The sequence below is a fragment of the Salarias fasciatus genome, chromosome 6, assembly GCF_902148845.1.
Source record: "Salarias fasciatus chromosome 6, fSalaFa1.1, whole genome shotgun sequence".
Taxonomy (NCBI): Eukaryota; Metazoa; Chordata; class Actinopteri; order Blenniiformes; family Blenniidae; genus Salarias; species Salarias fasciatus.
In genome coordinates, this window is record NC_043750.1 from 24,526,193 (window position 1) to 24,540,864 (window position 14,672).

General features: G+C 42.8%; 1 protein-coding gene across 1 annotated transcript in view; it reads right to left on the bottom strand.

Moving 5' to 3' along the window:
* Positions 1–14,672, bottom strand: part of myo15ab (myosin XVAb) — a 58,473-nt gene that overhangs the window by 4,144 nt on the left and 39,657 nt on the right. Inside the window, exons 53-72 of the mRNA XM_030093359.1 lie at positions 13,655–13,770; positions 13,458–13,517; positions 13,261–13,336; positions 13,037–13,152; positions 12,794–12,912; positions 12,426–12,567; positions 11,558–11,669; positions 11,406–11,480; positions 9,789–9,994; positions 9,537–9,655; positions 9,020–9,089; positions 8,864–8,936; positions 8,370–8,443; positions 8,188–8,270; positions 7,919–8,049; positions 7,722–7,816; positions 6,093–6,170; positions 5,891–5,987; positions 4,668–4,828; positions 4,449–4,582 (exon numbers count right to left, since the gene is read on the bottom strand). Coding sequence (XP_029949219.1) covers positions 4,449–4,582; positions 4,668–4,828; positions 5,891–5,987; positions 6,093–6,170; positions 7,722–7,816; positions 7,919–8,049; positions 8,188–8,270; positions 8,370–8,443; positions 8,864–8,936; positions 9,020–9,089; positions 9,537–9,655; positions 9,789–9,994; positions 11,406–11,480; positions 11,558–11,669; positions 12,426–12,567; positions 12,794–12,912; positions 13,037–13,152; positions 13,261–13,336; positions 13,458–13,517; positions 13,655–13,770 — 2,137 coding nt within the window. The remainder of the gene's footprint in view (positions 1–4,448; positions 4,583–4,667; positions 4,829–5,890; positions 5,988–6,092; positions 6,171–7,721; positions 7,817–7,918; positions 8,050–8,187; positions 8,271–8,369; positions 8,444–8,863; positions 8,937–9,019; positions 9,090–9,536; positions 9,656–9,788; positions 9,995–11,405; positions 11,481–11,557; positions 11,670–12,425; positions 12,568–12,793; positions 12,913–13,036; positions 13,153–13,260; positions 13,337–13,457; positions 13,518–13,654; positions 13,771–14,672) is intronic.

Sequence of the window (14,672 nt, forward strand, 5' to 3'; positions counted from 1 at the left end):
TCCACCAGGTAAAAGAAACTTAAATCTTACTTGAGCGCTTCTAAACGAGCGAAGACGGAGTCCCCCTCTTCCGTGCACGCGAGCCGCAGGGACGTGTTTTTCACTAAGCTGCATTACGCCCAAGGCCTGCAGGGGGCGCTGTTTCGCATAAAACGTGCAAACTCCTTAAGGCACCTTTAAATCTGTTATTTATTTAATTATATCTGTCTTAAATGTACATGTAATTTATTAATTTATAACTGTTAGTTTATATCTGTTATTTAATTATATATGTCTTAAGTTTCTATGTAAATTATATTTAATTATGTCAGTTAGCTTACATCTGTTTTTTAATTATAGGCTATCTATCCTAAATTCATATTTGAATTATATAAATTTTTTTTTTATTTATGGTTGGGCTTTGTAAATGTCACATTTCTATTCCATTTCTATTTCTTTTCTCTGTGCTGCCAGAACACTGCATTTTCCCCCTGTGGGACAAATAAAGGACTTTCAATCAATTCAAATCAATCTAAATTATTCAAATATCACTGTGTGATAACATGAGACAAGGCACCAATCAAATCTGATTTCTAATTGTAGATAGCATTTCTACATTTACAAAAGAATAATGAAACACAATAGATGTATGACAATAGATATCTGTTCTTCCATTTAAAAGCTGCCTTTGAATGCTCAGGAGTCAGGACTCTGGCTGTAGCTCTGTCACTTCACGTGACTCACTTTGCACCAATATGGTTCCTTCTTTCTGTATGAAAATGTCATTTAGAACTTTCCTGACTGAGGAGTTTGCAACAATGTATCGTTTTAAATGATGTCATCATCTAATTTGACCGAGATATGCAAATGGGCCTCTATACAAATTACAAGATGACAGAACGTTACTGAGTGAGAAGTTTGCAACAATGTGTCAGTTTTAAAGGTCTTCTGTTTTTTTCAAAACACAATAAAGTGCATCATATTTAATTTAATCATTTAATGTAAATATTAACATTTCACAATATGCACTTTCATTTAAATCATTTTGACATTGTAATATGTATAACACAACTCACCATGCAGTTCAATTCAGAATCAATAAGGTTCCTTCTTTCTTAGCACAAACTTCATGTCATCTGACATATTTACTGGTATTTGTTTCAGCGTGAGAAATACAATGTGTGGCATGAGTGGGTGGCAAAAGACCGAAATGCGTGACTGTAACGCTCAATGCGTGAAACTTGAGGCATGGGGCCGACTTTGCTATAGGCCGACTTAGCTTGGGGCCGAGTTGGTTATAGCCGACTTGACTGTTTCTCGATGCAAGCCATGTGTGTGTGTGTGTGTGTGTGTGTGTGTGTGTGTGTGTGTGTGTGTGTGTGTGTGTGTGTGTGTGTGTGTGTGTGTGTGTGTGGGGGGGGGGGGGGGGTTCAATTTGTGTCGCTGATATCCGCCGTCTGTCGGGTTCCCCTTCTAGCAACTGAGTACTCGGAAAAGGGCCCCATGCGGGGGATTTTCGACACGCTTTCTTTGCAGCGTCAAGTGTAGCGCCTTTAATTAGGCCCGAGCCCCTGGCCTGCCAAGGGCGAAGGGCCTATTGTTTCTGCAACACAGACAACGACTAGTCGAGCGCGCAGCGCTCGACCTCAGGCCTTTCACACTCTCAAAACACACAACGATGACAAGTCGAGCGCGCAGCGCTCGACCTCAGACATCATTCAACATGTCCAGACACACACACACCGACACGCACTCACACATACGCGTGTACAAACACAAAAACGCACACACACACATGACTTTTCGAGCGCGCAGCGCTCGACCACAGGCCTTTCACACACTCAAATGTACAAAAATGACAAGTCGAGCGCGCAGCGCTCGACCTCAGACATAGGCCAACATGTCCAGACACATACACCCCGACATGCACTCATACACACGTGTACAAATACAAAAAACGCACACACACTCTCACACACAAACATGACTTGTCGAGCGCGTAGCGCTCGACCACAGACATTCACACTCTCAAACACCTCACAGACGCGTCGGGCTTCTCGAGACCTTTCCGAAAATATATAACATGTGGGTGAAATAATGGCAGAAAAAAAAATCGCATATTGTTTTTGCAAAAAATATTTAGGCCCGAGCCCCTGGCCTGCCAAGGGCGAAGGGCCTATTGTTTCTGCAACACAGACAACGACTAGTCGAGCGCGCAGCGCTCGACCTCAGGCCTTTCACACTCTCAAAACACACAACGATGACAAGTCGAGCGCGCAGCGCTCGACCTCAGACATCATTCAACATGTCCAGACACACACACACCGACACGCACTCACACATACGCGTGTACAAACACAAAAATGCACACACACACACGAATTTTCGAGCGCGCAGCGCTCGACCACAGGCCTTTCACACACTCAAACATACAAAAATGACAAGTCGAGCGCGCAGCGCTCGACCTCAGACATAGGTCAACCTGTCCAGACATACACACCCTGACATGCACTCATACACACGTGTACAAATACAAAAAACACACACACACTCTCACACACAAACATGACTTGTCGAGCGCGTGGCGCTCGACCACAGACATTCACACTCTCAAACACCTCACAGACACGTCGGGCTTGTCGAGACCTTTCCGAAAATATATAACATGTGGGCGAAATAACGGCAGAAAAAAAAAAAGCATATTGTTTTTGCAAAAAATATTATTCTTTCTTTCTTCTTCTTCTTCTTCTTCTGCTCTTTAAACTGGAATTTGACCCCCTGAACATGCTCGAAAACTCACCAAATTTTGCACAAAATTCAGTTCCGGCGAAAAATTTTTTTTAATATGAATTTCAATATTGGGATTTAAAAATTGGCTCTACAGCGCCACCTGCAAAACCCAAAATGCATTGCGTCGATGGGAGGGAGTCCGCAAAAGACTTTGTCGTACAGCCACAAAATTTGGTATACACATGCGCGTTGTCGGGACAAACAAAAAATATTATTATGACCCCGACCTCAAAACAGCAGGAAAGCAGCGAGCTGGGATTGAATTTTCAAAAATGCCAAGTCAGCGTTTTCCAGGGCGTCGTACAAAATGTTCGTTTTGATCGCGCGCTTCCCCAAATAAGCTGAAATTTGGTGGACACCATCTACACGAGTAGACAATTAAAAGTTATCCAATTCACAAATCTTCAGATCACGGTTTCCGCGTGGTAACGCCGCAAAGTTGATGTCAAATTTTGCCATTTTTTCAGTGTGATAAATGGCTGCCATTTCGACATAATGACTCCAATCCAAACCAAATTTTAAACACTTATTGACCCTTCTTATCTGGACACATTGACAGTGAAATTTTGGAAATAGGTGTTACAGCGCCCCCTACAGAATCAAAATAAAATCTGTATGGGGAGTAAAATTATTAGTTTATCAGAAATGAATGGAATTTGGGTGATAATTCCTTCATGTCGTCCCGATCAAAAAAGCCAATGGTGACCATATTGTAATATCAACGGTGTTGCCATGGCAATGGCTGAAGTTCCCCATGTTATTCTAATGGGCCAAAGTGAAAAATCTCCCATCAAATCAATTTTACTTGTTGCCATGGAAATGTGCCAAATTTGACAAACATCAATGAAAGAATAAAACGGGGGGGGGTCAGGTAAACGGCGGGCGAGGGCCTTTTGACGCCGCTCGCGGCTTTAATTTGTCATTGAAATTGACTAATGTCAGCCGTCCCTCGGGGCCCCCTTCAGCTCGGGGCCCTAGACAAATGCCTGTGTTGCCTACCCCGTAGCGACGCCTCTGCACATTCCACTATTATGAACAACATTAATGTAAACAGGTTGCTGTCAGTCAACTAGATGATACTTGACTGAGAATTATAGAGGCCTGGTCATCAAAGATTTGTAGTAACCTCACAATGTGCAGTCCAAACTGTGGGACAGCATTAAAAAAAAAAAAAACTGTGAATGAATACAACAAAGAAAGAAAGTGAGCAATCGTGTGGAGTGCGTTTATCTTTTCACAAATCTCAACTTGACTTTCAAGAATAAAAACATTTGAAAGGTTAATCTTTTTTTGGCCAAACATTGAAACTACAGTAAAAAACCTTAAAATTAGTTAACCGGCCAAATGTTCTGGTATAAAGTTATACATCCATGTTTCATAAATGTTCAATATGCGATATGATGCATGTAACCTGAGGTACATATTACAGAGTTTCTTGCTTTCTGTATATTGATTTCCCTCTGGCTTACGCCATCGGGATGATTTTTATAGTGTTAGTTTAATACTGGCTTGATTTAAAATCAATATAAATGTGATGAACTGATGGGGATAAGATTAATAAAGTGGACTGCTGACTGGAATAAAAGATATGGAGCTGTTGGCTGAACCTGAAAGCAGTCCACTATGGTGGTGAAGGGAAATAAAGTTGAATCCCACTCTGAGTGCTGTGGTTTGCTCACATGCTGGGGATGAAGACGATGTCTTTGGCTCTGTGCTGCAAAGCTGCCAGTTTGGAGATCTGGTGGAACTGCTGATCGCTCACTTTTCCATGCGGGAGAACATTCAGGAGACCTTTACAATAGTCCGGAAGGATCTAAAGGTCCACATGGAAACACACGCATGGAAGTGAACAGCAGGTTGTACAGTATGTGCAGAGGGTGAATGGTCACCGGTCATACCTGGTTGTAGTGCATGGCCACGCAAAGCTCGTTGTCGAACTTGAGCGGCTGAGTCCAGACGACTCGTCTGAACCAGAAGCTGTAGTTGGCGTCCACTAACTCGGCCTCCGTCGCTACATCCAGGATGTACTCGTGTTTGTTCAGAGGGCGCACATTCTGACCTGGGAAGGGTGACACACAGGCATCACAAATGATTCTACGTAATTGTTCAACATCTACTTTTTATAGCGCTTTGTCCTGTTAGGAACTGTTGATTGCAGCGAAGTTCGGGCAAAAACAATGTACACGCAATGTGCATGTTGATTCATCCATCCATGAAACATTTTAGTTTTATAGTTGTGAATGTAAAAAAAAAGTAATAATATAATAATTAATTTATTAAAAAGCTGTGAAATTGATGCAGCCAGAGAAACCACCTGTGTCTGCTTCACATGTAAAGATTTGTTGCTTCACATACATATGCACAGCCGTTTCCCTGAGGAATGTATTGCTCAGCATTTTGACCTACGCGAACAAAAAAAACAGCAGAAACTCCAGGCACACACGCTCTGAAATGTCATGTTAGTAGTGGAGTAGCCCCACGCTGGGCGACCCGCTGTGATTCAGAATAGAACACGAGCGGGAGCAGCTGCCAGCTGTTCTCATGTGGAGATATTCAACCCTCAGACATTCAGCCCATAGTTTTCTTTTTTTTTTTTTTCTTTACAAAAAAAAAAGGCTAAAGGCGTGGAATCATTATTCCTGGAGTCATTTTGTGAAAACAGTGTGCAGCACGTGGTGATTCAGCAAGTGTTTTCTTTGATTGATTCCACAAAAAGTAAAAAAATATCCAGTCTGCTGCGCATTTATTCAGCAAATGCAGGAGGAAAGTACAAAAATCAGACAGATTAATAAAAGTTTAGATGGTCATGTTTTGTTACACATCGGGATATACACAGAGAGTGTCATGAAGGGAAGTCTGCACATAATAAAGAGGGAAAGCAGAGCTCTGGCTTGTGTTTGGCACAGAGTTTTATGATACGCGTATCGGAAATGATTAGATGATATTGAGCCCTCCCCTGTTGTTTTGCTATGACAGTCTCATCTCAACTTGTGAACATAATGACTTTCTCCCGTGGCTAGAAACCAGAGAGCAGGCTGATATGTGATCTGTGAGCCGATCTGCTTCAGGAACGATACTGTTTAGCGTGTGTGTGTGTGTGAGTGTGTGTGTGCACGCACACCTCCGTTGGTCACCAAAAACACGGCGTACTCCTCCATGGCCTCCAGTCGGTGTAAACCCATCTCATAGCACAGCTCCTCAATCACCTCCAGGGCAACCTGAAAACACAACAAAGACAGCGGAGTGGATCAAAAGCTTCCCCGCCGTCACCAGCACGCCGCACACCGGTGGCGGTGAGCTTGCACCGGCTGCTCAGCACTTACAGAGCATGTTTTGATTTTCACGTGGCGCTCGATGCCTCCAGGAAAGAGAAACAGCTGGCGTTTTGAACTCCGTCCCGCCTGAGGATACGCAAAGACACTTCACTCAAACTCACAAAGTATCCCATGCTATATGCGCTGTAAACCTACAGGTTTAGACTGACTGAACTTATATACATATAAATCTAGATGTACAATATGACTTCATGCTGAAAGGAAAATATGATGCACTTGCTCGAGATACACTCAGAGCGTTTTTTCTCAATGCTTTGATCATTCTGAGGAGGCTGCATGCTTCACATGCCCTTTGTGAAGGCAAAAGGAGGGTCTTCTTTCAACAGGAGATTATCAATTTGAGCAGCGCCTCTTGTCATTGCCTCTTCTCCTTCTCAGTGATTGCTAACTCATCTGATTTTGTGATTGCCTCAGTGTGTAGGGCATACCAGAGCCCTTTGCTTTTTTAATTTCTTTTGCTGTTATTGTTAATATTGGTAGCATATTTTTCAGCTCTGATTGAGCAGCATTTTATTAAATACACTTTTTTTTTTAATGTGTTTTATGAACACGTTTCATTGATTTGACTTTGAGTAAAGGGAGAGGGGTGATACTCTTAGTTCTTTGTTGTTTTTTTTTTTTTTCAAACGGATCTGAAGATAACTAAAATGAGCGTCTCATTAAGCTTCACTGTTTGAGGCAATCAGCCCAAAGCTCAACGGTTCCAAAATAAATCTTTAAAAATGGCTCGCAAGTCTCTTGTTGCATCTTTGAATTATTTTACCAACAAAAAAGCCACACGCTGCACTTATTTGGCCCAGTATTGCTGAAACAGGAGTAAAAAGGTGCAATTGTTGGCAACTATTTTAAACAGCGGTCCCCAGGAACATTGCGACACTGTAGTTTCTCCCATAGTTATTGAGCTGGTTTTTGAGTGAGACAGTAAAACTCTGTGGATATAAAATTAGCTCAGTGTAAATCAAAAAAGATGCATTCATTGTCAATGTCAAAGAGAATGCTTTTGTTATTTAATAAACAAAGAAGAAAATCACAGCAACATTTCAGTTCTGGAATAAAATTACAGATCAAACATCTACGCACATTGTTCCTCATCTGTCATGTGTTGCAGAGTGTCTTTGCCAGGGGTGGAAGCAATAAGCTTTTCACATTTTTGTAATTAGACCATTTGTATTTGGTATTTGTGTTCATGAGTACATCTGTATAATTTACCCATCAAGCAATTTACTTCACAAGTTTGAAACTCACAAGTCGTTCACTGAACATGGAAACAACTTGAATTCATACTAAAACCTTCTAATCATCATTTAGTTTGTGATAAGTTGACTCTTTGAACTCACATTATCTTGCAGGACAAATTTTCATTACACCTTTTATTTATTTATTTTTTATTAGAAATGTGCTTTAACTATTTACACGTAAATAAAATCAAATTACTGTTTAAAATAAAAAAATACTTCGAGTATTGTTTTACTTATCTAAAGAATGGAGCAGAAATTAGGCAAAGTAATGGCAGCTGTACTCCATTACAAGCTTTTGATAGTATTTCCACCTGTGATCTTTAAAAGGCTAACGAACACTTCGCTGCAGGGGTGAAGACCAACAGGAGGAAACACTGACCACCATCGCCTTCAGCTCCATGCTGTTAGGGGGAACGATGCGACCGCCATACTGGAGCGTCTTCCTCAGGTTCTGCTCGCACGCCTTAGCTATACCTGACGCACGTACAAAGAAACATTACACACCGGGGATGACTTCGTTAGTGTGTGCAGGGTGCATAGAACTCGTTGTTTGTGTGTGCTGGTGTGTGTTCTCACCCTGATACTGTGCACCGGCGCTGCGGGAGGCCTGCTGCAGGTATTTCAGCAGGAAGGGTTTGAGGACCTCGGAGCAGCGATGGAAAGCAGTCAGGATGTACAGCAGCCTCCAGCCTCGCTGGGAACTGTCGCTGCGGAGCGGAAGAGAGCGCACACACACACATCCACACACACGCACACTCGGGATCACGGGCTCAGTGACGAAAGAGGCTTGTAGTGTGTGTCAGTGTGCGGCTCGCATGCCGGTAATGTGCCTCCAGCTGACTTACGGTTTGGAGCTGGTGTTAGTGGTAAGCTGTTTGAGGAGCTGGCAGTAAGCCTCATCCCTCATCAAGGTGAACTCTCCTATGAGCTGAGGAGACACACACACACACACACGCACGCGCACACATAAATACAGATGTGTCGAAGAGAAAATCACAGCTCAATAAATAGTTATGTGCAAGATTACCTTGAGGAAAGTGCTGACCACTTCCTGCTCCGTCAGGCCCCGTGGTGTAGAGTCACCCATGAAACGCATGATGGCTACAAACACACACACACACACACACACACACACACACACACACACACACACACACACACACACACACACACACACACACACACACGCGCACAGGCACAAAATCTAAACCTTAACACATAACATTTGCTGATGGATTCAGTACGCTATTGTGTCATTTCTATTCATGTGACCTAATAGCGTATATCAGGAATTTTCTCTTGAGGGCCGAGCAATCTGTACAACATCCTCTTCCCTCAGACTTGGTGTTCACACAGGGGAAAACATCAGAGAAACCGCTGGAGAATGCTCCTTCTTTAAGGTTGTGACAGACATATATAAGATGTGTCATGCCACAGGAACATATTAGGCAAGCATGAATGAATCCCGGGTGTAATAAGAAGATGTAATTAGAGACGGAATGAGAGACGGTGAGAACTCACACAGGAAGAGATCGGCTGCTACTCTGTCCATGGCCGGGTCCGTGAACTCGATCAGAGACTCTGTCAGAGGAGTCTGGAAAGGAGAAAGTCACAGAAGTGAAGTCTAATTCGAACCCCTTGATGAGCTGGTAGTAAGTGAAGGCAAGAAGAAGGTACCTTGGAAAACTTGATCATTTCAGTGGGCTCTCTGGAGTCTCTGTTCTTGCTTTTGCTCTTCAGGGAACCTCTGAGAGCAGAATCAGTCACAGCGTGAAGCATTTGGATTCAAACAGCTCCTGTCACGCATCATTATCACTGATGCCTGTACATGCAGTCACCGGTATGTGAAGGTGGAGTTGATTGAACTACTTGATGTATACGCTACCGGGAGGTTTGCTCTGGAAGAATGCATCACACTTTTCTTTTTATATTTCAGAAGCCTTTTTAAAGTCCCAAGATAATGTGTTTCAGGAATTAACATAAATCAATTATCATTCCTTATTATTATTTCTTTGTATTTACTCTTTAACATAATTGACAAGTGTTTGTACCAATTTTCCAGCTTTGTTGTGAAAGTCGGGCTATGAAGAGACACAAACTGAAAAGTACTGTTTTCACACAGTGCTGATGCACCAAACTTGTGTGAATGTTCTTTCCGCCTGAGCAGATCTGTGTGTTGATGTGGTGGTCTCACCCTTTCCCGCTCTGGGCCTGTCTGAAGTATTTCTTGGCAAACTCCAGCATGTCGTATTTACTGTCCTGCAGGGCCCTCTCGTCCAGTTCTCCCTCACCAAAGCCGTCAAGAGAAACCTTCTGAAATGGAACAAGTGACAATGACAAACAACCTGAGCTCTGCTTGAGAGGTGGAGAGAGAGAGAGAGAGAGAGAGAGAGAGAGAGAGAGAGAGAGAGAGAGAGAGAGAGAGAGTGTGTGTGTCCATGCTAACCTCAATTGTTTGATCTATTTCATGCGCAGCCATGGTGGATGCTACAGCAACTGCGACGGCTGATGAGACGGAAAACTGCCCCGCTCCGCCGCGAGGCTCCGCCTTGCGATCCAAAGGCAGCGACAGGAAGTCTGGAGGAGCGACGGGATGGACACACTCGGCCGGGAAAGCACCGGGGCGGCTGAACACAGCACCGAACTTCCAGCCTGACGCGTAAACACAGAGCGAAGGGTCAGACCGAGCATCCTCAAACAGGTTTTCTTTCTCTCTGCTTTAAGTCCTGATCACTATCTGCCTTTCCTCCAGCAGCAGATCTGCTTTTCATTTGAATGACTTTGATTCCCATCTGCACCCATTTCTTTATCATTGACAAGACTTGACTCTGTGCCCCGTGATGCTGATAACCTGGCACATAATGCTGGATTTGCTATAATCGCAGCCACTGCACACGTTGGGCTTTCTTCCACTTGCGACATGATCTTTCTGCAAGTTAAAAGACATTAACCTATAAATGACTTCAACTTTCGATTTCACCTGTCACTGGTCATTATAAAAAGGCTGATCAGTTTAAGTGTCATGAACTGATGAACTCAGACAAATTCCATCTAAATTTACAGCCCCTTTCAGCTTTACCGAGCACTTTAGCTTTTTTCACCTCTTGGCCATGGCTACACAGCTCAAAACGTCACTGTTATGTTTTAGTCTTTGCACTTTGGTCGCCGTCATTTTCAACTGCAGGACACATTCTTTATGTTGAAGAACCTGCCCGGAGAAAAAAGGCTGGCAGGAAAAGCTGCTCAGTAGTGAACGTAGCGAAGCATGAAGTTGGTAAATACCTGGAAGTCAGGATGTCAAAACAGAGTAAATACAGCGACAGGTTGAAGTTACATTTATAGATAAACAGCTCCATGTAATTGACGTGCAAATACAAGAAGTTAACAATAATCTCTTTGAAACATCTTAAAACTGCAGATCAATTTATGAGTGACAGACGGACAGATGGACAGACAGAGGAGGCAGGATGTTGCCTTTCAAATCATTGAACCAAAACGGAACCAAACGTCAGAGATTTGAATGTTACAGGATGCATTAGTGGAAGCATCCAGCACTCTGTGCAGTTTATTAATGGAAACTTGGAAACAGATTTCAAGGTCTGAATAAAAAGCCAACACATCACAGTGATTTAAAAATCTGTGTGCAGGTGCACTCTCATTGCCGTCTGTGTTACCCAGCCTCACTTTGACGTGAAATATGTGATCCTGTTTGGGCTTTGATGTCCTCAAGAAAGAGCACAAATCAATATTTTTCAAATTGCATCACCACTTTCCATCGGGAAAATACATTTTCTGATACAACATTGTATTTAAAGAATGCCAAAGGCTATGTCAACATCACTGCACCAATTTTTCCTTGGTTTAAAAATAACCCAATATCTCCAGGGCACACGCGCACAGTCCAGCTTGGTAAATCTTTCAGAGCTGTCATTCTGAACTGTCACCTTTTTTTGTGTTTGGACTTCGGACGTGATGCGGAAATTGAGGTACTGTTTACTAAAATGTGAGGTTTATAGATCCACTTTGGCTCCAAATAAAATGAGAAGATTTCATGAGCACTCACCAAAGTCTTGTGTGTCCCTCTTCAACTCCTCCAAAAACACCACCTTCTTCCTCACCACGCAGCCGTAGCTGTAACCTGGATCACACGTTCGACAGCTTAGATCACAGGTTCAAATAAAGAGCAGCTGCAGCTCCTCCGCGGCAGTCTCTCACCTTTCTCCAGACCGTCCATGACCTGCAGCCTGATGATGTCCCCTTTATGGAAGCTGAGCATCGAGCGGTCGTCCGTCACAAAGTTACGCTCCGCGATCACATAGTCAGAGTCCTGAGGAGAAATACCACACTCCCACAATGACACAACCTCCTCCTTTTTTTGTTTTACTCACATGGGAGAGTTCTGAAGTTTTCTTCCAAATGAAGGCTACATTTCCATATGGACTCAAAAAAATGTGCTGGACTGCAACAGTATGTGATAAAAGGTATTGAGTGCATGTTTAGGGCAAAAAGGAATGTCTCAATAAACTCTTCCTAAGTACTGTGTGAATACTTTCCATTTGATAAAGCAGCTGTTTTCCCTGTTAGAGACTGAGACTCTTGGTCCAACAGGCTGTTTTCCTGAAAATAGGTCTTAAATAAGTACTGAAGGCACATCTGTTATTCACACTGATGTTATGGGGAACTCTGCAAAGTTCGCAGTGCAAACAGACTGAATGCAATCTGCAGATAGCTGACAGAGGCACTCCTTGTATCCATTGTATCTCAAACGTATTGGATGCCACAGCAGCACGCAGTGGAAGGAGGAGGCAGAACTGAACGATAAAGAGTCGTGTGATTTCCGCCAAATATGAGAAATTCTCCCAAGAATCCAAGATGAACTTGAAATCACAGTGAATTAGGAAATTTACTAATTTTACCTAACGTGATAGTGTGAGTTAAATATCGAAGCTGAACTGAGATAACTGAAAAACAGGGTCACATGTTTTTTTTTTTTTTTCCAAATTTTAGATGTTGGAGTTATCATATGAAAGTTTCTTAATTCCAAAGAGTAGCCTGTCTGAGTGTGGGTGGCAGCATACTCTACCTTTTTGATTTCATTGATGAAGGTGTCTATCAGATGTTTGACTTGAGAGGCCTTGGCAGAGAACAGGATGAGCTTCTCATTGGTCAAATTGAACTCCAGCATGTTTTCAGATGGGATGGTGACAAACAGGATGTCTGCATACCTTAAAACAAAGTTGAAATCATATTTCAAGACGGCATTTTGTTATCTACAGTACTTTATTTTTCTGCGCTGTGTGAAAAATTTGGTTCAGTGTGACTGACAACTGTTTTGTCATTGACTCAGAGCTGTCATGTAGATTTTTATTTTTCAATTCTCCCTCATAAAACAAAGTCTAAGAAATCTCATTCTATACTTGTCACTCCAAAAAGACAAAAGACACCACATACGTGTACGGTCGTAGGACTCTGAAATAATCTGGGGCTGCTGCGCTGCTTTTCACAGTCTTCAGCAATTTGATCCCACTGTGGGAAACTGATAGGACCTGCACACCTGTTCCAACACTCCCCTGCACAAACACACACACACACACACACACACACACACACACACACACACACACAAAGAGAGGTTTAATAGGAGCAAAATGAACACACTGACTCCTCCTCCAGTGATGCACCGGCTCTGCTCACCGAGGCAGGGAAGAGTCTGGAGAAGTATATTTCCCAGGTTTCTCTGGCTGCCGCGACAACTGTCTTCTTCACGTGCTCCTCCACCGGGTCCATATTCTGTTCGACACCGTGTTTAGCTGCCATTCACACACACAGACACTTGAGCTCATGAATGTCAAAGAGATGTGTTTGGATTAGAGCGCACGGCCTTGAAAAAATGTCTCCGGGAAGAACAGACAGACTACCGAAAAGAGCTTTCATTTTCTGCCTTTCATCCCGGGTGATGCGCACACATGCCTCCGACAGGGTGTCGTTCACGATCTGGAGGACAGAAGAAATGGAGAGGAGGGGAGGAAAGAGAAATTTTAGGAAATGTATTCCATGATTTTTTTTTTTTTTTTGATAAAACGTTTCCCAAAATCTTGAATAAATAAAAAGTTACCTGTTTGAAAATGAGATCCAGCACCAGAGGATTGTTGAAGCTGTCTTTGGGATAGAAAACCTGTGAAAGAAGTTCAGACAGTTAACTTATGATTGCTTTTCTGATAATTTCTCATCTTTCTTGTGTTGTGTTGTGTGTTATGTGTCTTGTGTTGTGTGTGTGTGTGTGTGTGTGTGTATGTGTGTGTGTGTGCCCACCTCCTTCCTGAGATACAGCCTCCAGGAGACATTGGTGTAGGTGTAGTGCTCCTCATTGGTGCTCTGATGAAGTTGTGTCTGGATGGTTTCTGTTTCTACTGGAAGCTCTCGAGAAACTGCATCAAACACACACATTTTATGCTTTCTTTTTTTTTAGCACTCTCCTTTTATTGTCAAAGCATTGTTGTAATCCTGATGTCCGAAATTCATGATCACAGCAGTAACAGTGCAGTCATTTTACCGCTCTCTTTATAATTTTTTTAATCTACTGACTAAATTTGGTCAATCGACACTCAGCCAGAGGAGGATGAGTGCAGCGCAACGGTTTCACTGTTGAGTCAAACAAGGAAGTTGTTTCTTTCTGTGTGGAGTTTGCATGCCGTGCTTTTCTCCAGATACTCTGACTTAAGCTCTAATACAGAGGTGTACTGGAAGGATGGATTGTCTGAGTGTGATCACAGTCACACACCCGAACCTTTCAGACCCCCAGAAGGACCGTCTGTGATCGTAGGTGTGTGTTTACATCCACTTTGACATGAGAGTCCCAGGTGAGGTTACAGTGGCTGCAGATTCATTGATTTGACTCAGACGGAAGAAAGAGGCTGAAACAAACCAGAAAAGAGGCTGCACTTTCTATCTAACGTTCAGCGGTTGGACAACAGAGTGAACAATTTGTGTTTACAGAGGACCTTCGGTTGTCATGGGAGACTGCTGGTCGGACCTGTGTGTTGTGGTCTTATGGTCCAGAACCTCACGTGAGGCCACGGCACAATAATGAGTCCACTGAGCTCATCGGTTTGTTTGTATTGTCTGATACACAATATGTAAATTATATGACTGACAGATAAATGCTCTTTGTGCAAAAGGTCCAGCAGAAAGTTTATTTAGTCAACGGGGGAAATAAAGCAGCAAAATGCCACAGAAATATTGTGCATAATGAGGTATTGAAGCTCAGCACTGATTGCATTAGAACTCTAAATACTCCCAGTCAGATATGTTTTTTTTTTCTTTTTTTAGT